At 49.5% G+C, this 19,607-nt stretch overlaps 9 protein-coding genes across 9 annotated transcripts; 3 read left to right on the top strand and 6 right to left on the bottom strand.

Moving 5' to 3' along the window:
• Nucleotides 1–17: 17 nt before the first annotated feature.
• Nucleotides 18–1,103, bottom strand: P175DRAFT_0415441 (chitin deacetylase CDA4; the record flags this gene model as incomplete). Its single annotated transcript, XM_040893071.1, has 2 exons — nt 18–314; nt 612–1,103. Coding segments are annotated over 2 exons (789 nt in total), but the record flags the coding sequence as incomplete, so codon positions are not given.
• Nucleotides 1,104–1,637: 534 nt separating this feature from the next.
• P175DRAFT_0490442 (cleavage polyadenylation factor subunit CLP1) lies at nt 1,638–3,487 on the bottom strand (the record flags this gene model as incomplete). Its single annotated transcript, XM_040895797.1, has 3 exons — nt 1,638–2,428; nt 2,496–3,243; nt 3,350–3,487. 3 exons carry the CDS (start codon nt 3,485–3,487, stop codon nt 1,638–1,640), a joined length of 1,677 nt encoding a protein of 558 aa, XP_040756799.1.
• Nucleotides 3,488–4,399: 912 nt separating this feature from the next.
• P175DRAFT_0427477 (KilA-N domain-containing protein) lies at nt 4,400–5,997 on the bottom strand (the record flags this gene model as incomplete). Its single annotated transcript, XM_040893242.1, has 5 exons — nt 4,400–4,424; nt 4,491–5,301; nt 5,370–5,532; nt 5,609–5,817; nt 5,886–5,997. The coding sequence occupies 5 exons, from the start codon at nt 5,995–5,997 to the stop codon at nt 4,400–4,402; spliced, it is 1,320 nt and encodes a 439-aa protein (XP_040756798.1).
• Nucleotides 5,998–6,651: 654 nt separating this feature from the next.
• On the top strand, nt 6,652–8,391 carry P175DRAFT_0498520 (rho GDP-dissociation inhibitor). The gene is made up of 4 exons (XM_040896522.1): nt 6,652–7,229; nt 7,456–7,778; nt 7,833–7,881; nt 7,973–8,391. The coding sequence occupies exons 1-4, from the start codon at nt 7,139–7,141 to the stop codon at nt 8,101–8,103; spliced, it is 594 nt and encodes a 197-aa protein (XP_040756797.1). The 5' UTR covers nt 6,652–7,138; the 3' UTR covers nt 8,104–8,391.
• Nucleotides 8,392–8,507: 116 nt separating this feature from the next.
• P175DRAFT_0514133 (serine/threonine-protein phosphatase) lies at nt 8,508–9,648 on the bottom strand (the record flags this gene model as incomplete). The annotated part of the gene is made up of 3 exons (XM_040898790.1): nt 8,508–9,220; nt 9,298–9,531; nt 9,633–9,648. 3 exons carry the CDS (start codon nt 9,646–9,648, stop codon nt 8,508–8,510), a joined length of 963 nt encoding a protein of 320 aa, XP_040756796.1.
• Nucleotides 9,649–10,341: 693 nt separating this feature from the next.
• On the bottom strand, nt 10,342–12,905 carry P175DRAFT_0521169 (AP-3 complex subunit beta). The gene is made up of 2 exons (XM_040899183.1): nt 12,766–12,905; nt 10,342–12,707 (listed from the first exon to the last, which is right to left on the bottom strand). Exons 1-2 carry the CDS (start codon nt 12,781–12,783, stop codon nt 10,449–10,451), a joined length of 2,277 nt encoding a protein of 758 aa, XP_040756795.1. The 5' UTR covers nt 12,784–12,905; the 3' UTR covers nt 10,342–10,448.
• A 311-nt stretch (nt 12,906–13,216) lies between these two features.
• Nucleotides 13,217–14,432, top strand: P175DRAFT_0498518 (uncharacterized protein). Its single transcript, XM_040896521.1, has 2 exons — nt 13,217–14,275; nt 14,332–14,432. Exon 1 carries the CDS (start codon nt 13,345–13,347, stop codon nt 14,020–14,022), a length of 678 nt encoding a protein of 225 aa, XP_040756794.1. The 5' UTR covers nt 13,217–13,344; the 3' UTR covers nt 14,023–14,275; nt 14,332–14,432.
• nuf2 (kinetochore-associated Ndc80 complex subunit NUF2) lies at nt 14,162–15,739 on the bottom strand (the record flags this gene model as incomplete). The annotated part of the gene is made up of 4 exons (XM_040899654.1): nt 14,162–14,275; nt 14,332–15,246; nt 15,320–15,580; nt 15,638–15,739. 4 exons carry the CDS (start codon nt 15,737–15,739, stop codon nt 14,162–14,164), a joined length of 1,392 nt encoding a protein of 463 aa, XP_040756793.1.
• Nucleotides 15,740–16,077: 338 nt separating this feature from the next.
• Nucleotides 16,078–17,183, top strand: P175DRAFT_0528945 (translation initiation factor eIF2B subunit alpha; the record flags this gene model as incomplete). The annotated part of the gene is made up of 2 exons (XM_040899653.1): nt 16,078–16,124; nt 16,178–17,183. The coding sequence occupies 2 exons, from the start codon at nt 16,078–16,080 to the stop codon at nt 17,181–17,183; spliced, it is 1,053 nt and encodes a 350-aa protein (XP_040756792.1).
• Between the last annotated feature and the right edge of the window lie 2,424 nt (nt 17,184–19,607).

The raw sequence follows: 19,607 nt of genomic DNA, 5'->3' as shown, positions 1-19,607 counted from the left end.
TCGGAGACTCAAGTAGAAATACCTTCCTTCAGTAAATCTGTTACAGTGCCCACACGGTATCCTCTGCGCTTCAACTCCGGTAACACTTTAGCCAGCATCGGCACAGTCCAGGGTCTCCGATCATGAACGACAATAATACTGCCCGGCTTGACCATACTCAAAACATGCGCTGCATTGATCCAGGGTACATTAATCTGCGCATCATGGGGGTAAACACTCCCCAGCACAAGCTGGAAGCCTTCCTTGCGAACCAGGGCACGCATTCTATCCGTGAAGAACCCGGAGCCAGGACGAAAGTAGCGACCAGGCGTTAGCTCCGTCAGGACTTCTTCTTCTTCTTGTTCTTGTTCTCCACTTGGATTTCCTCCACGGCTCCCCCTGTTAGCATTATGATTATTATGATTATTACTGTTGTTGTTGTTGTTGTTGTTGTTGTTGTTATTACCGTCATCAGTTTGATTCGTAGACGATTGCGGATCGGGTTGTCCGTCCCCCCCCTCCTCGTCGCCCCGATTAACGTTATGTTGCGCTGAAGAAGTCTCGGTCTCGGTCTCGGTCGAGCCCAAAGCTAACGCCCCCACCCGATTCACCCGCAACCCCTGAATATGCACCTCGTCATGGGCCTCGGCCGTCCTCCCCACGGCAGCATAGATCCGCTGGATCCTCGACTGCACGGCCTGGATCTGGGCCGCGAGCTCATCGTCGCTGAGATCGCGCGAGGGCTGGTCGAACATGGCGTGGTTGGCGAGCTCGTTGCCCGCGCCGACGACATCGCGGAGCGTCTGTTCCCGGCCCAGGATATGGTCGCCGATAACGAAGAAGGTGGCCCTGGCGTCGTGTTCGCGGAGCAGGCTGAGGATTTCCGGGGTGTAGTCGGAGGGGGCGTCGTCGAAGGTCAGCGCCACGAGGGGCTGTGAGGAGGAGGAGGAGGAGGAGGAGGAGGAGGCGCGGAGCTGGACTTGCCATAGGACGTCGGGCCAGCGGCGTTGGAAGTAGCGGATGAGAAGGCTCGGGGGCTTGTAGATTATGTAGAAGGGGAGGAGGACGAGCAGGAGAGTCAGGAGGGGGAGCAGCATGGTTGTCAGGAGGCGCTTTCGACGACGGTGGCGGTAGGAGCGGTAGAGGAACATTTTCTTCTTCTTCTTCTTCTTCTTCTTTTCTTGCTGGAATTCAAAGGAGGAAGAGGTATCCTAGGGAGAGTGAAGGAGATGAAGGAAGGAAAAGAAAAGAAAGGGACAGCATTTAGATTATCTTCGACCCATACCATGTGTGGATCGTTGGGTTTGCGGGCGATCCGCGACACACTCCTTGACACTCCTTTATTATTATTAGGATTATGGCGTGAAATCATGGGTTCCTGAAACTACTATCTACTAGTGGCCTGTACTACCGGGAGCTGGCTGGGTTCCCTGGCAGGATTTCATTGTTCGAGGTACAGAGTATGATGATGTCGACTGGATGTGAATGAAGCTTTAAATAGGTTTCTTATTTCGCTGGGTAAATTTAGACGCTCGCTTCGTAATTAATTACGTATAGAGTTGGTAGTTAGTCGCTCTTCCCCTTAAAAAAGGGCCAAAAATTCGCCAACCAAAGGAGGGAGATCGGGATATCTTCATTCATACTTGAAACTCGTCACTTCATCCAACCAGTCCCACCACTTCCGCAGGCCATTTCTTGCCCCAAACAATCGCCCGTGAAGGTACTCGTCCTCCTACCGGCGCGAGCACACGGATCTTGCCTCGTTCGCTATCCACATCTGCCACATACAGGAACCCCATGATACTAGCGTCGCGGATCTCCGCCGAAGTGCCCGTTGGAGCACAGTGTGTGATGGCCAGGAGACCGTTAGCCAGCGCGGTCGGCACGGGAGCCGTAATCTTCTTCAATGGAATCAGTGCGTTGCTGACCACAGCCGAGGATGTGCTTTCATGCGTTGCGGAGATGATTCCAGGGAGAGACGACGATGTGCTTTCGTGCTGCCGCGACGCAGTCCAGTCTGTTTCGTTGCCCCCCGGCAGGAAGGAGTCCCCGGTTCCAAGCTGGGCCGGGTCGTAGTCGTCATCGTCAGGGTTTTGGTCCTCTTCAGCGGAGATAGTAGTGTAATTGTAGAGCGCCAGAGTGTTGAAGTCGAGCTGCTGGGCGTGAGGCGATAGTGTGACGTTGGTGGTTGACGATGCCGACAGCGAGAGTGCTGAAGATGCCGTCGAAGGAACTGGGTTGCCAAAGAAATAGGTTCGGATCTGAGACTCACAAACCGCCTTCATGAACGCAGCATCACGGTCGACGCAGCCTCCGGATTTGGAGAGCTTCACGACCGAGATACGCTCATCCGAGGCCGCTGCAGACGCACTCGATGAAGGCTTGTTGTCATAATTCTTCATCATCAAACTGTACAACCGCTCCGATCCAATAACCAGAATCGTAGTAACTACGCAGCGGTCAGCATTCATTCCACGCGCACTGTGTTCACTCCAGAAGAAAAGGGCAATTCGTACTTGAGAACTCCGTCACAATATGGTTAATCATCTCCAAACTCCCCGCCTTGCTCTGGCTCAAGATTCCTGGCGTGTCAACAATAATACCCGTCTCCCTCGCATCCTCATCCTCCGCCATCCTCCCCATCACTGAGAGAGCCAGCCTCGACACAATCGGCCTATAGACCGACCCTTCCGCCTCTAACGGATTGACGCTTGGGTAAAAGTACACCAGCGGCAGCTTCACCGGCACCGCACTAGGCCCAGACATAGGACTACTCCCCCATCCCTCTTCCACATCCAACATCGCCCTGAAAGCCGTGGCCGTAAGCGTCCCGGGCACACTCAGCATGCCCTCCGTCGGATCCAAATTCACCACGATCGGCTGCCTCCCAACCTTGGTCGCATAGGCCGTAAGAACCTTCGTCAAGCTAGTCTTGCCCGCATCCTCAGGTCCCAAGATCAAGACCCTCGGACCGTCCTTCCCTGTGGCCTTGGCTTCCTGTCGGAGGGTCTCTAGCGCAAAATGCACGTTCGCATATTCCACCATTGGCGTTTCCTCAGCTACGTACTCGCTCTGACACCCGCCGGCGCCTAGTCCGCCACGAGTCGTCGAAGCCAGCCCGTCGAGTCCGGTGACTGCTTCGCCAGCACTCACTTCCAGTGTACATCCATGCCATGTGTATATCGCTGCCTTTGTCCCGGAGAATGTGTATGTCTGTGAGGGGGCGAGTTCGGTTCCGAAGAGCTCTGCTGCACCAGAGAGGAGCTAGAAATCATCACACCACTCTCGATATTAGCCGGGGCCCAGATTCCAGAATACTGTTTTATTTCTTTTCCTTTTTCTTTTCTTTTTCTGGGTATTGCAAACTCACCTTTACTCGAACGGTTGTCCCAAATGCAACCTCGAACCTCCACTCCGAGCCCTGTGACAGATTGATCTGGGATGGTGGTGCGGGGACAAACTCCCTCTCCTCGGAAGGCTGCGTGAGCTCTAAACCAGGGAGAGACATTGCATAGCTTCAGTTGGGGAATAAAAAATTGCGGGAAATAGATGTAAAGAGTGAATTGGCTATTTCACAGAAATGGTAAAGCTATGGGAAAGATGTTATGCTGGAAGTAGCTCTGAAGCTCTGGGATCCGAGGTGTTTGGCGCAACTGACAATTTGTGATGACGGAAGTTTGCATGTTTGCAGCAGCGATCCACCATTTCAAGTAACTACAATAATACTTACTTACTTACTACTAGTTAAGTAACTACTACACAGTCAGCGTGATAATAAAGGAGACCAGTGTGGCTTAATGTATTTGTATTTGTATTGAATCTTAAATAACCTAACAATAAAATCTCACCCCGCGTGGTACGAGCGTCGTGGATAAATGGTGAAACGGGGCAACGGGAAAATAAAACATGAAAAGAAAATTATGGAAATGTATATTGGACATCCAGCAGGCAATCAGAGACCGTACATGGGAAAGGAATAAAGAGGATGCAGTGCTGCTCCTTCGATCTCCAGGGCCACCAACTCGGACTGTGATTGCTCCTCTGTGAGGGCGCAACTCTTGCCAACCAACCGGGGGAAGTATTATAAAAGAGATAAGCAATCCATCAATACGATACATCAGATCTCACCAGGGTACAGTACGTTATCAAAAACAAGCATTGGATGACCTTGACCAAGCTTCAATCGGACATAAATCGGGGAGGGGAGTAGGTCATAAGGGAGACCGCACGGGCCGACCAAGGCAAAAATGGGAATCCAGAACCATAATGGCCAAGTGCAGACGAGGATATGAGGGAATCAGGAAAGGGGGATGGGGATGGGGAGGCATAGTGAAGAAAAGGGTCTGATGTATTCTGGGATAAATTTTGCCGGATAACGATATGGCTCCGGGATCCCTGGAACGATACAAACGGTGGGAATCTAAAAGAAATAGGGAATTGAGGCTCTGCAAGTGGAAAATATGTTAGATGCGACTCTGATCCCCAGTAGAGGTATGAAATGGAAAACTCACGCTAGGGCAAATGCCGCAGTGACACCAACCAGGGCACGGTTTCGCACTCGCTCACGCTTCAGCTTCTCCTCAAGGACCTTGGCCCTCTTAATGCGCAAAGCCTTAGTCTCCTCATCTTCCTCGTCTTCACTAAGCTCTGCTTCTTCTGTCTTGCGCTTCTTGGCAGCTACTGACGATTCTGCAGATTCGCTCTGAAGCTTGACGGCCTCCTTAACCATCGCCTTCGCCTTGGCAATCATCTCTTCAGTCTCTGCAGCAGATGGAGCCTCTGGTAGGGTAATCGGCATCTCGACGGAAATGGTGGTCTGCGTGGTTTGGGTTCCAGTACCCTCAGTAGCACTCGACTTGAAATCAAACTTGACCGTATCTTCAGTTTCTTCGGCGGAGGGCGCGTGTTTCTTCGACTTTGGTTGCTTGGAGGGTGTGGGTTCTGGCTCCTCGGTAGATTCTTCCACACTGGGCAGCACATGTCCATTGATGGGTTCGGCATCTGCCGTCGAGGCCGTGTCATCCAAGGAGCTCTGAAGGGAAGCATTTGCTGCATTCGTGGCAGCTGCAGAAGCCTCTTTCTGTGCTCTGGTTTGCCTAGATTTGCGGGGAGAAGCCAACCTCTTGCTAGGCGACGCAGAGCGGCCCCTTCTCAGTCGTGTCGAAGGGACAAGGGCAGCAGGAGGTTCAATGGGGGGCAGATCAAACTTAGGCGGGGGTGTAATCTGCTTCTTCGCGCTAGAGGGGCTCTGGAGAATATCTTGAGGGTCAAGCAGGGCCCGAACCCAGTCATACATTTTATACTCGATTGCCAATTCAAGTGCTGGCGAATGCGGGTTAGAGCCACCGACTTCGCGTCGTAATCCAGAGAAGGGGCTAAAATATCCGTACCTAGTAAAGGAGAAATCCAGACGTTTCCGGCAATCTCATCTTCGCTCGTCTCATTGCGCGACTTCAAATATTCACGCTCCGATCGCTCTTCCTCCAATTTTGCCCAAGGGAAAGCGATTTTAAACATCCCAGTCGCGCTCACATAGCCATCTTTGCTTCGTCGCTATCGCAGAAAAACCCACACATGACATGGTTAGTGCCTGACCCAAAAGTGCCTCGGGTCGGTGAAATCGACTTACCATCAGGAAGTAAGTTTCCGGATGCTGCTGGGGAGTATGTGACGGGAAAATTTCAGATCCCTTCAAGTCCTTGGGGAGAGGCGCACGCAGATGGGCGTATTCAAATGGTCCAAGGTTCTCTGGCTTGGTCGCATTCGAGGTGCCAACCTGGTTCTGCTTCACGACCAGATTGGTCTTCCCCAGTCGGCGGCGCGCCAGCAGTTCCTCGTCTAATAAAACACCGGGGACATCCAGTCAGTTGGCGTGAACGAAAACAGGCAGACGGCAGAGCCGTGACGGGGTTCGACTAGCCGAGCCGCGCGCTCCGCGACGGGAAGGTAGGACTTACAAACAGGAGCCGCATCCTCGAGGATGAGGGGGTTGTTTTTCTTTGGCAGAGAGCGCGGCATGATGGCTCGAATGATGGAAGAGAGCGAGGGGTGGAACTCGCGGGGCAGAAAGGGATCGCTCTAGAGGAGATTCAAGTCAGAATGCGACGTCAAATCAGCGGCCACGTTGCAGGCGCGTCCTGTGCGAAAAGGTTTTGAGGGATGGATGGGATAAAGACGTCACCAACCAGAGGCAGCAAATGCGCAGAGATGCAAAGAGCGCGATTGCCTTTGGACAGGAGACAAGATCTGGAGAGCACAAAACTGCTAGGCGGACAAACCACAACAACAACAACTCGAGCAACGACTCGAAATTGATAGCAGCAGGTTTTTTTGATAAGTTAGGGAGAAAATCAATCAGTTAATCCCTAAAGAGTTGAAATGGGCGAGTGATTTGCTTTTGCTCCCCGTGCATTGTTACCATACCTACCTTTTCGCCTGCTGCGTATTGCGCTAATCCCAACGATCAATGCTGTAGACCAATCACATTGCTCAGAAGGAGCAAACTGCGGTTCTGAAACGGAAGGGATGCACCAACGCGGATCCATCCCCCGGTATCCGGTTTTACCACGCTGCGGTATTAATGCCTTGCAGCCTGGTGAATCTGGCAGCCACAAATGGGCCCCGTGACCGCCGATCATATCCTGTTTGGGAATCTATATAAAACACCCTTTGACCGCCAATTTGGCCAGGCTGAAATTTTAAGGATGAGATGTTTAATACTCCATATCTTCTTCACCATGGCTAGTTTAAACCTGTTAATTAATTGCCTAGACTTATATAACCTGTACAGTACTGGCAAATGCCTGGACATCGACCCATCCCAGAAACGACACACTAAGCCACATCAGGAGGTCCCCTCACCATTGAGCCCGCAATAATAAATCCACCGCTACATCAACAAACTACTAGTTACGCTCCTTCATTAGGAGACCATTATTTCAACCTTCTCTTCCTTCTCGACATTCTTCCTCTTTTCTTATTTCTGCTGTTTGCCTGTCATTCTTCAACTCCCTTCTCTCCCTCTTCCCCCATCTCCGACCAAGTTCATCTCTCTATCTATCTCTCTATACTCTCCAATCCCTCCTCTCCGCCCCCCCCAAAATTGTCAGTGACGATTACCCCGCCAAATAAATCAAGAAAAACAAAAAGCACCATCACAATGGCCGACAATACGGATGATCTCGTTGCTTCCAAGACCGAGGGATTCAGGATCGGAGAAAAAAAGACTATTTCTGAATATACGCAACTTGGTATGTGGGGATTTCTTTTACAACACGCCAATGTATTATCATCGATCTGCCCCCTGCAAGGACCTTCAGCTCGTGGGGGGCGGGTTGGTCCCCCTCTTCCAACACTCATCTTCCTCAATACTTGACTCATTAAATTCTCTTCCCCCATCATCTATTTACCCTGTACAATTGTCTTATCTTTCGACCCGATTCCGAAACTAACCATTGACTACGTTAATCCCCACAGACGCAAACGATGAGTCCCTGAACCGCTGGAAGGCCTCCCTGGGTCTCAACGCCGGCGAACCCATCGGAGACCCCAGTGATCCCAGAAAGTGCATCATCAAGTCTCTGACGCTCCAGGTCGAAGGGCGCTCCGATGTTGTAGTCGACCTCTCCGGAGCAGGTGCAGTCGAGCATCTGAAGGAGAAGCCATTCACAATCAAGGAGGGCGCTACTTTCCGGATCAAGGTTGCGTTCGAAGTCCACCACGAGGTCCTGAGTGGCCTGAAGTATCTGCAGGTCGTCAGGCGTAAGGGTATCCGTGTTAGCAAAGATGAGGAGATGTTGGTCAGTTTACCTTGGAACTGTCTACCTGATGATGACTGAACTAACCCCGTACAGGGAAGCTATGCTCCAAATACCACTGAGAAGCGGTTATATGAGAAGCAATGTAGGTTTTTTTTTTTTTTTTTTTTTCGTTGATTCATTTTCTTCTTAAGATTGGTCTCCCAAACTAACCCGTTTGTCTTCATCGCTACCAGTCCATCCCGAAGAAGCTCCCTCCGGAATGCTTGCCCGTGGCAGTTACAATGCGGTTTCCAAGTTCATCGATGACGATGACCATACCCATCTCATGTTCGAATGGTCGTTTGTCATTGCAAAGGATTGGTAAATTTGAACGGCTTCTGAACAAGAATGAACATTTAACGACCAGCATATATTCTCCAAATCTATAAGCGTTAAACAAGTACCTTTCTTGGAATTCCCTTGTTTTTTTTTTTTTTTGTTGGGCCGGTTCCAAAATTGGTCCCAGTATAATCGATTGCAGTTAAGGAATCTGGCGATGATTTGCTTTATGAAAGCAATCCCGGCCATCCATGGATTTAATTCACCCCATCCTTCTTTATTTATTCTTCATTCACTCAATACTATCTATAAATCGTCTGTCATTTGCCAAACTCCCAAAAGGTTGCACTCAAATCGGATAAAAAGCGCCTAGGCTTGTAAACTCGGGTAATAAGGTAAACAAGGGGGAAAGGGGGAAAAAAAAAAAAAGGAAAGAAAGAAAACAGGGTATCACAGAAAGTAGTCGATGACAGGGTTTTGGCCGTCTTTGCTCTGTTGCGCTTGTTGTTCCCCGCGATGGATATCGTTTTCGGGAGCCGCATCAAATATATTGAAATACCTCTCACCGGTGTCGCTAACCTCCAGGACACTGGCAAGATTCCCGCATCGGTAGCAGTAGTTGGGTGCGCTCCAAACAGTACTCAGTCGGTCATCGTAGAGGACCTGGTAGCCCTCTTGACACAACTGGTGCGCTCGCAGGATATGAGACATGCTATTCACCTCGAGGAATTTTCGAACGACCTGCGCTCCAAATGTATATCCGGCCCCCCTAGGAGAAAGGGAAAACTCATCCCGTTCCGTATCCGGATCCGACCAGACCAAATCCGCCATAGGGCCCTCATGTGGGATTTCGCGGAACCGGTCGATGATTTTGATCTGGTCTATCGAATGGATCGATGGCGAAAGACCGCCATGCACGCAAAATATTTGATCGTTAATCACCACACTCAGGGTGAGGAAATCGAACATATCGGTGAAGTAGTGCCAGACATTCGCATTCCCGTATTTTCGTGCGCATTCGGTATAAAAGCCGTACGACTGCGTGACGCCACGCGATTCGTGATTCCCGCGAATGAGGTGGACTCGTTGGGGGTATCTCAGTTTCAAACAGACAAGAAGGGAGATCGTCTCCACGCTGAATAGACCGCGGTCCACGTAGTCGCCTGGATAACACAAGGGGTCGATTAACACCAAAGGGAAAACATCCATCGACACCACCAGCAGGAATAAAGCCACTCACCCAGAAATAAGTAATTTGTATTCGGACAGAACCCTCCAATTTTGAATATCTCAATCATGTCAAAGAACTGCCCATGGATATCCCCAACTACTGTGACGGGAGCCGCAATGTGAACCACATTACTCTCCTTCATCAACAGTTCTTTCGCCTTTGCGCATATCGCCTCAATCACCGAGTCCGCTAACAATTCCTTTCTGTACAGCCTCTCAATACACTCGTCGAGATCGATACTAGCTGCCAAGATATAAGCATTAGTATAGAAAAAGACAAAAAAACAAAGAAAAAAGAACCTTAAACTTCAAAAGATCAAAAGAAGTGGCATGACATAAACTCACCCGGTAGGCCAGGCATTATTGCTGCGGTGTGTAAAATCCAAAACCCGCCCCCGGAAAGCCCTAGTAGTAGCAGTAGTAGTACTCCGTAGTACCCTTAAACAATGGCAAAAGACAAAGTCCCCCAATAATTAAAAGCAGAGAAGACCGCCAGAACACGTGTCCCAAAAATAGGTTGTTTGTTTGTTTTTTTTTTCACCAAGAGACGCGAAGATATAGGAATTCGAAAAAAAAAAAATAAACGCTATGCAGATGGCCTGGAGAAGGGATATCTGTCTGTCTGAAAAGTTCCTGCAGTAGCTCTCATCATGACCGATCGACGAGCGAGGCCGAACAGCGGGGGGTTGGTTGGTGAGTAAGCGCGGCGGACCGAACTTTAGGCACGAGGAAGAAGGCCAAATTAGGATGAGGAGACACAAGTTGCAAGATAGTGGAGTTTCGTGTTCATCGACTCGACTACTTTTGATGTTTGGCTTGGGTTTTAGTCCATGCTGGGACGAGGACAAGGGGGAGAGGTTAACGGTAACTCCCCCGGAGAGACCGATTGATAGTTAGTTGGGGGATGCATTATTTCCCCATTATGCCGGTGTTTACCGCCTTGGGGTTCTCCTGGAATATACTCCGTACCCAAAGTGGTAATGGGGCAGCTGCTTGTGCGAGTCTCGCGCAGGAGATCAGAATATTAAATGGGGTTACATAAATAGGGTAATGTATCTATCAAATTTTGATTCATTTCAATTCTAAGCTCATAATCTAGTATAGAGGTGACGTAATACCGCAGAATTGGCAAAGGTACGTCCCATATTTGCCTAGAGAGATCTAGGTCAACAGCTGTCGGGCTTGTTCCCGGTCATCGGAGTCGGTCTCCTCTTCAGATTCTTCCTCGTCCGTTTCATATTCCGTAGATCCTTCTTCTTCCTCGGAGTCTGTCACTTCCTCTTCAGAATCCGTCTCCTCTTCCGTTTCTGTTTCGGGTTCGTCCAGCCATTCGTCAAGAGTCTTCTTGCTCTTCGGTGCAACAGCGGATGGCGTCTTCATGTATCCGGGTCGACCCTGACTTGACACTGATATGTTCCTTTCATGTTCCCTCAGAGCTCTGTCCAGTCGCTCGCCCGCAGTTTTGGGGCCTGATTCAGTCAGGTCTGGCTTCACCTCGGACTCACGAAGCTTGGGATCAGGCTCCTGTCCAGATCCAACCCAATCTGGGAGATTTTCATAACCTCGCAAGCCATGGACACCGGCTTCAGGCCCCAAAACAAGAGTAGACGAGCCTATGAGCAAGTCCTTTCTAGTTTCAGATGGACTGGGGGCGTGCGGCACCGGTTTCGGGGCAAGAAGCAGCAAATTTGCAATTTGTGTCGAGGATGGTGAGCCGAGGAGTGCTTTGTACAGTCGGGCACGATCACGGAGATCGTAAGATGTATCATACCTAGCAAGCAGAAGGATATACTTCCAAAGAAGAGTGATCGTGTCCTCTTCTTCCTCCACTCCATTCTGCTTTTCCTCGAAATTGTTCGTCTCATTTTCCGGGTTGTCCTGGCCATCAGCCCAGTCATTTTTGACTTGCTGCTGGACTTCGGGTTCCGACTGAGGCTTTTCCTTGGGGGGGTGGCGCAGAAGATGATGAAGATATACTTTAGCGCCAAGGAGAATTATTTGCTGCTTGACAGATTCTGATTCATCTGCAAAGTTCTGCACCATGATTCGGAGGACGTCAGCAGCGATGTTCCTCTCTGGTGCAACACCGGCAAACTCTCCAACTAGCCACACAATAGTTGACCTAGCATCGGGGTTAGTTGTCAGACCCAGATGCTTCACCAGCTGCACGACCGTTCGCTCATGAGAAGCTGGATCTTGTTGAATCAGATGTCGGATGACCGTTAACGATTCGGACACCAGATTCTCGTCAAGACTTGTTATCTGGCGCAGTAAAATACGCAGACACTGACTGGAGGTATTAGGGTCACTCTGCGCGCAACGCCCGAGCGCACGCACACTCTCGCGTACCAACTCCGGGTCGGCACCCTGTGAAAAATGTTCAAGTTCGCTAATGATCACCCCCTTCAGATGAAGGCCACAATGTGGGAATAGTATTGTAAGAACTTCAAGCTTGAGACGCCAAATATGTGCCGGGTCAGAAGCATGTACTAAGAAGTGAGAAATGTACTTCGTAAACGGCTTGGGGTATCGTAAAGCAACAGCAACAATGTTATAAAGCGCGATAAGCTGCATGTCCTGGGGGCTCCGAAGAAGCGCAACAAGCGGGCCTACGGCAGCAGCGAGATAGTCCGGAGAAGCAAGGTAGAGATAACAGCGGACAACGGCAATGATAACGGCGGAATTGCGGCTTTGCAAAAGGAGCTTGCACGATCCTAGGAAAAGTTCAAGATCCGAATCCAAGACGGGAACATCATAGGTATCTTCATCGCCTTTGGTGCCCACATCTTCTATGTCGTCATCGTAAAACCCTTTGGTTTTCGTTTGGCTTATCTTCACCTTCCTGGTCTTAAGGGGAAAGCACTTCCTGGAGTAGAATGTCAGAAGTCGTATAGTTGCAAGCTGGCCCCACTCATCCATGTCCACAAGCTTCTTCACCAAACCCCGATAGTGCTTATGAATCAGATCGATTCTCTCAGGACAGACATCCAGAAAGGCAGACACGGCTGGCCCGGCAACAAAGTATTGGGTATCGCCTAGAAGTGTCGCAATATACCCAGTGAGCTGTGTTTGTGTGCTCGGATCGAGTCTATAGCACTTAGGGATCGCTAATGCGGCTGCCTTGCGAACATGGGGGCTCATATCCCCACAACCACGTTTGATAGCAAGAGACACTATCTGACTTATAACTGGCACCCTTATTCCCGACATTGTGCGGAGTGCCATGGCCCGCACCTGTGGGTTTTGGTCCGTGAGCGACTTCTGGATCGTATTGATGGACAAGAGGGCCAGGTCGGGCTCCGTTTCCGCATGGTGAACGAGATAAATATAGACTAGCTTCTTCACTTCGAGATTTGCGCTTGCGACGTTTTTCACGACTGCGGAGAAGAAAGGAAGGGACGGTTCGGAGCGATACATCAACTAAATAACCATAGGTCAAAACAACGATATGAGCCGGTCGGTTTGAATTATTCCGTACCGTTATGACCCGTCGCATTCCATCCAACACCTCTCGGTCATTGCGTGAGTCTAAAAGCTTCTTGATATGAGACACACTTAGATTACGAGGTGATCCGCCAAGCCCAGTCCCTCTCGATAAAGCCGCCGATTGAGCTGCTTCGAGGGTAAGCTCCCGAGCTGTTGGTCCGCCCGCATCGTCAGTCTGACTGAGTTCTCAAGAGGGATTCTTGGGGGGAAGCAATACCTGTTTCCAGCATCGAGGAGATCCTGGAGATTGTCTCCATTTCAGCTGTCCCCCAAGCCCTTCGCAAGGGCAATTCGTAGACCAGAATTAGGTATGGGGGAGGATTGTTCTGAACAGGAGGGGCGCGTGGTGGGTGGAAGAGGGTAAGTGGGCAAAGGCAGGTGACGAAAAGCTTCCACTTGTTTCAGTCCGCCGGAGTATTGCATCCCCCGATCACCAACGTCCAGCCTGCCAATGAATCGATCGAATTTGTCGTCAACAAAGTATGCGGAAGGATGTTAATATCCAGTCAATAATCTGTCAGGGTTTCGATTCCACTCTCAGCAAACATTAGCAGAGCAAATTATTGCCCCGATGGGCCCCGTGCGGCGTATTGTGTTTGCTCGGTGGGTGACGGACTTCCTTCAATATATCCTGGACCAAGACACGGCGCCAACCCTACTCATTGTCTGTTCCACACGGGATTTTTTCCTGGAACAACTTGTTGCTGCCGTTCATGTCCAATCAATGAAGACCGTCGACCGGCATAAACTGCTTACCAAAACCCTCGGATTGCTCTCCAAATCCAGCAAGACCCAGGTGGTTTTCTGCCCGACAGTAGAGCATCTCCGAGCATATATATCGACGAGTTTCTACCAGCAAACATCAATCTTCAAGGAAGAGAAGGTTTCCAGGTCCCTGATGGCGATTCTGAACCCTATAAGTCTGCATTTTCCGACCTTGGAGTTTTCTGCTCAGGGACTATCGAGGACACTCGCAAATGCAGTCGAGGCTGCTTCCAGGAACGGTGTGGACCTTGTTCTTTGCGAATGCCGAGATGCTCTAGACCCAACTAGTGACGAACGTGGAGAGGCGCTATGGTACATAGATGTGCCATTGCTCAGTAATTCTCTACGCAAAGCGACTGAAGGAAGTAATTGGACAGGGCGAATGGTGCCACTGAAGAGAGTTGTGGAGCGATGGTTCCAATTTACAGGCATAGATCAAACTGGAAATGCTACGGCTATGGCAACCTCTTTCATGGAATTATGAAAAACGGAAGAATTGCTTTGGTTCACTAAATGTGTATATATATATGTATATGCAATAATAACTCCTGAATTCATCAAAACAACCGGGTATCCTCAACTTGACCCTGAAACTCCAGCGCGATAGCTAATCAATCCTTACGTTATAAACATTTCTCCATTTCTGTGATGTAGAGCTTTATGTGCGACTCCAGTTTGAGATATTCGTCGTGGGCGCTTTGGATCTCGTTTTCAATATTCTCCTTCAAGTCCACCATCTGAGGAGATGTTAGCAACACAAGTTCCAATGAAGACAAAAGACATGGACACTAACCTTCTTCTCTGTTTGCTCAATCCTAATTCTCCTTCTCTCCATGTCGCGTTGCTTTTCTGCTCGCTCTTCACGAAGCTCTTTCTGAACTTCGCGTAACTCTTCCATTCGTTTCTGGGCTACTTCTGCCTTTTCACGTGCATTATTTCGTAAAGCCTCAATCCTTTCCTGCCATCGTGCTAGTTGCCTCTGTAGCAACTTCTCCGTCTGCTCCACTTCTCTGACATTGTTACCCCTCTCAGAAATCGCCTCCTTGTTTCTAGAAGCCCGAGACTCCTCATCATCTTCTTTTTGCAGCTCCACCGAAATATCTTCAAGAAGCTTCACGCAAGCCTGGACATCGTTGCTTACGACCGTGAAGGTATCTGAAGATGTTTGCAATGCTCTCGCCCTCTTCTCCATTGCATCGATCTGGGCCTTCTCTCTCATCAAACTCTCCGATAATTCTGTAAGTGATGATTGCAGGCTAGCGGGGCTTTCCATTACGTATGGACGCAGCTTATCCACCTCTTGTCGAGTTCGCACAGATTTCTCCATTTTCTCTTTTAGTTGGTTCTGCCGCCGTGCCTTGTCTGCTTTGACGCGTTCTAGGGTCTCCGCAACACGCTCCTGACTGCGTCCTAGTTCTCGCAGGCGGGCCTTAAGATCATCGTTCCTTCTGAGTTTCTCCTTTACTTCGCCCTCGTTTGCCTTGAGACTGCGGCGCATTTCTTCGAGGCGTTGGTCCATCTCTTGGTTTTCCGCGTATAGGGCATCGATGCGCTGTTTGGTCTTTTCCGCCTTGTTGAAATGTTCATCGATAACAGGGGTTTGGGACTCGCGGAATCTCACAAAGTTAATGAGATATGAGAAAATCTTTACTAGTCTATCGTGTGTGGGTTTCGTCAAATCGGTGAAGGTGAAATCGTTGACACCGCACTATTAAAGAAGACATATTAGTAACTTTCGAAGCTTTTTGATCAAACAGTTTAAGGCCCAAAGGAGATCATACTTCCAACATCAGTCCTTTCAGCCTAACAAAGAAACCCATCAGGTTACGTGTATCCGTAGGCACAATATCTGGGTAGTCGCCACATAAATCATCGGCCGCTGCGCGCATTGCTGGTTCCACAGTATCTCGCGTCACGTTCATAAGAAGCTCTGCAAACCATTCCAATACCATTTGGATTTGTTGAGGGTTCGGTTTAATCAAGTCTGCGGCGGTAAAGGGGATACCGATATCATTAATGCATCCCGCAATCTCTTTATCAGGCTATACACCGGCATTAGCACTATGTAAGAAATATGGGAGGATACTTTAGGAACTCACCAGGCGCATTAAAGCGTCATTTTCATCCTCTTTCTTACGGCCCCGGCCATGCTGTTGGGAGGAGCCATGGAATTGCTGGCTCATCCGATGATTGTACGACATGGCGTCACTCGAGCGATTAAAAAAACTATGAGTCCCTGATATTGGAAAAAGGGGGACAGAGGGGACGTAATGTCGTTGGAGAGTGGGATGCGATGGCCTAGGTGGGCGGTGAAATGATTGTTTATATGATGATCTCTTACATGGCAACCGAAAAGGACTAGTGACCGGCAGGAGGGGTTTATATGCAAACAATGCAAACACCGGCTCATGGTCTTTTTGATGACTCTTTCGGATGCACGAATTTCAAGGAGGAGCTACCTATTGCGCAACGACAGCTACCGCAGCCGAGGAAGACTTTTTTGGAAATAACTGGAGCTACCTGGGCGCTGTGAGACACAATGGCGGCTGCCACCTCCCAGACACCGAACGTTTCTGAGCCATTTGAGTAAGTTCTCTGATTTCACCGTGACTGTTCGTCTACTAATGTTGTGCGATCAGCATTGTCGCGACGTACAATGGCTTGCTTCGTTCAGACCCAGATCTGACCATGCCAATCGCGGCTATTGAAGCTCTGGTGTTGCTTCTTACACACTCCCCTTCCTCGACAATATCAGAGACCCTCGACCTACTAGAAAAGTCCACCGCACACTTGAAGAAGTCTATCCCGAACCCTATCGGTCTTTCCGCAGGAACCGATCTCTTCCAGCGATACTTAATCACAACCTTGCAAAGACCGGGTCAACTAGGGCCAGCGGGTGATTTTAATGCTATTCGTGCACATCTTCTCTCCAACAGTCGGTTGTTCATTCGGCGTGCAAAGGAAAGCCGAGATAAAATTTCAGCATTTGGAAGGGGATTCGTACGAGATGGAAGCACAGTTCTGACAAACGGTGGATCGCGAGTTGTCGCTTCGTTGTTGCAGCAGGCTGCTGACGAAAAGGGCGGACCTTCCGCTGTGCGGTTTAAGGTGATCTACGTTCTGTCGTCGGCAAAGAAGAACATCGAGAAGTCTTCGGCTGAGCCCGAGGGAATGGAGACAGTGCGAGCCCTCCGGGCAAAGGGAGTTCCCGTGGCTACAATCCCGGAATCCGCCGTTGCGTATTCAATGGGGAAAGCCGATGTCGTCATTGTGGGTGCGGAGGGTGTGGTGGAAAATGGAGGCATCGTATCGCGGATGGGCACGTATCAAATCGGACTTCTAGCAAAGGCTATGGGGAAGCCGTTTTACGTGGTGGCCGAGAGCCACAAGTTTGTTCGAATCTACCCGCTTGGCCAATATGACCTCCCAATCGAGCAGCACGTTATCGACTTCAAGACTGAGGAAGACGTTGATGCTGCCAAGCAACAACCGACAGCTCCCAAAGACACATCAGATCTGTCTTCGGAGTACTGTGCCGAGGTGGTGGATTACACACCGCCTCATTTAATATCCGCCCTGATCACAGATAGTGGTGTTCTAACACCGAGTGCCGTCAGCGAAGAACTGATCAAGATCTGGTTTTAGCCGCCTCGCCAACAGTTGAACGATAAAACTTCGGTAGTATGGTCATGGCTGAAGACGAGTGAGGGTGGCTGGCGTTCAAGGTAGACAGTATGTTTGCACGGCGTTTTGGGGCTATAAACGCACGGTCTTTGGGCGATGGGAGACTCCACAAAACCAAGCTGCAGGATTTCATTGCCTCTTTCTCTGCGGCCTCTTCTGCCTAACAGAAGCCGATACCGATATGGCTCTTGTGACCATTCATCCTGAACTTGCTTTGGTCATATCACGTGCAGCTATCAAAGCTTCCGTCGTCTTCCCTCTGGCAAGGCAACCCAAAACCACGAGGATGACGGAGGACAAGAATTCAATTTACCACACACCAACTCGGAGTGTATGAGCTATGATTCCATGTATGGGCCTAAAACAGGAAAACAATAAAAGCACGTATAACGAAATCCATTTCAATAACTCTCCCTGGGTCAATGGTAGCCATAACTTGGAATTCTTTTTCTTATCGTTCCTCATATCATAGATCTGCGCAGCAAATCTTCTCAGCAAATGGTATCATAAATCATAGCTCATTCCACTATGTATTTCTTTGCCCCCCTTCATACTTCATTTCATAAAGTCGTGATGTCTGTCCCATAACTCCGTAACATAAAAACCTAAACCCAACCCCAACCCCAACAATTGTCCATAGTAATATAACCGCCTTGCATCTCAAACGACGCACCGTGACTCCGTCCCTCAATCTAATCCAAGCGATTGAACAACGCACGCAGCAGCGACGTACGGGTCTGGTAGAGAGCCTCAATCTGTATTATACACCCCCTATCTAGCCCGGATAAGACCGACTTTCCTTCGGTAGCAGGCCACGCTACCATTACTAATTACCTGGGTAGGGGACGAGGCGCCCAGCACCACTTAAGACGACATTTATCGAACCGAGTGCAGGGTGAATTTGTGCCTTGCCTTGCCTTGCCTTTAGTTTTCGAGTCGGTTCCTTTTTGTTCCCATTATTCGTGTGTCTTCGGTAATTTGAAGGTGGAATTTGAGCGAGATTCAATTTGCGATGCGTTGGAGGAGGAGGAGGAGGAGGAGGAGATGTTGAGGGTCTAGTCTAGGCTTTGTAGTAAGGCAGGCGAATGCCAGAGAGATGCCATGGATGAGGCAGATGTACCTGATTCAATTCGAATTCTGTATTGAGTGGGGGAGGGGGGGGGGTTCGCAGGTAGCAAGGGCAGCAACTTGTTCTGTGCAACAAACTTTCTCGCAAACGAAGACTGTCGGACGATTGGGTTGAAACGATTCGGGGGATCTGGAACTCGTCCAATCGGAGGGACTTTGATTTTTTTTTTTTTTTTTTCTACTTCTAGATGGTTGCTAGAATGGGTATGCTGTCACGCTTTGGTCACTTCTCATCGTTTGAAGGGGTTCTGTTGATTCTGATTCAAGAAGTGTCTGAAGTATGGAATACAGACTTACCTAGGTATGATTGACTTGTCATTTGAGAAGGAGACTGAACTGTTCACCAATTCTACGTCTTCCTCGCCATGTGTAACTGCAATGTAGCGGTGTAGTCTCTTATCAGATCTAAAGAGTACGGTCATCTTTTCTCATTGTCAGTATGCCTCTGCCGGCTACAAAATGCCGTATAGAACAATAGAACTTGGAACCAAACGCTGACATATCCCGGCTCGTTCCAGTTCGTCGAAGCCAGTGGAACAAATGTTGACTCCATCAAAGCCCCTCCGCACCTGATATCATCCTCTCCACCATTGCTCTGAAGATGAGTAGAGGACTAGAATTGTCTAGATCTCATCTCCGTCTCCATCATCCACACGTGATCTCTCGCGTGGCCCAATCAAGCCAAATAGATGCCATTCGGTTTGTTCTCCCCTTCCGACCCGTCCTGATGACTGATGACGCTCTAAAGAAAATCACTGACCAGTGACCAGTAGTGTGTACTGTGCTGTGGACCCGTATCTCACTCCGTCAGTGAATTGTGGCGATATGCCTCTCGTTCTTGAGTACGGAGTAGTCACCAAGCCTAGATAGCAGATACGGCCATACACTTGAGCTGGATTGCGAGTGTAGCGCAGTATATAAGAGACAGTATAATCGTATCTGTCGATCCCTCGAAGGTTTCTAGTATCCCTACACCGAAACCTAGGTCTTCTTACATAAAGTGGTGCACTCACGCAAGCAACCCCGCTCACTCTTGGTTCAGTTCTCCCGGTTCCAGTTCACGGGTTATAATTTCCAATACGGAGGATACAACACCAAGCCATTCATTCAGTCTCTACTTGGAGATCGATTTTCGGGTGTTTTCTTTCTTTCTTTTTCTGTCTTTTAGGTTTACAGAGTGTCGTCGTACCAAAGGATCTTGTCGAGGATAAAGCCAAAACATCCTCCTCCTCCTCCTCGGGTGAATCCTTGCCTTCG

This window comes from Aspergillus ochraceoroseus (assembly GCF_002846915.1).
Source record: "Aspergillus ochraceoroseus IBT 24754 chromosome Unknown P175scaffold_1, whole genome shotgun sequence".
NCBI classification, from domain to species: domain Eukaryota; kingdom Fungi; phylum Ascomycota; class Eurotiomycetes; order Eurotiales; family Aspergillaceae; genus Aspergillus; species Aspergillus ochraceoroseus.
The sequence above is the reverse complement of the archived record's forward strand: the minus strand, read 5'-3'. Positions and strand labels throughout refer to the sequence as shown.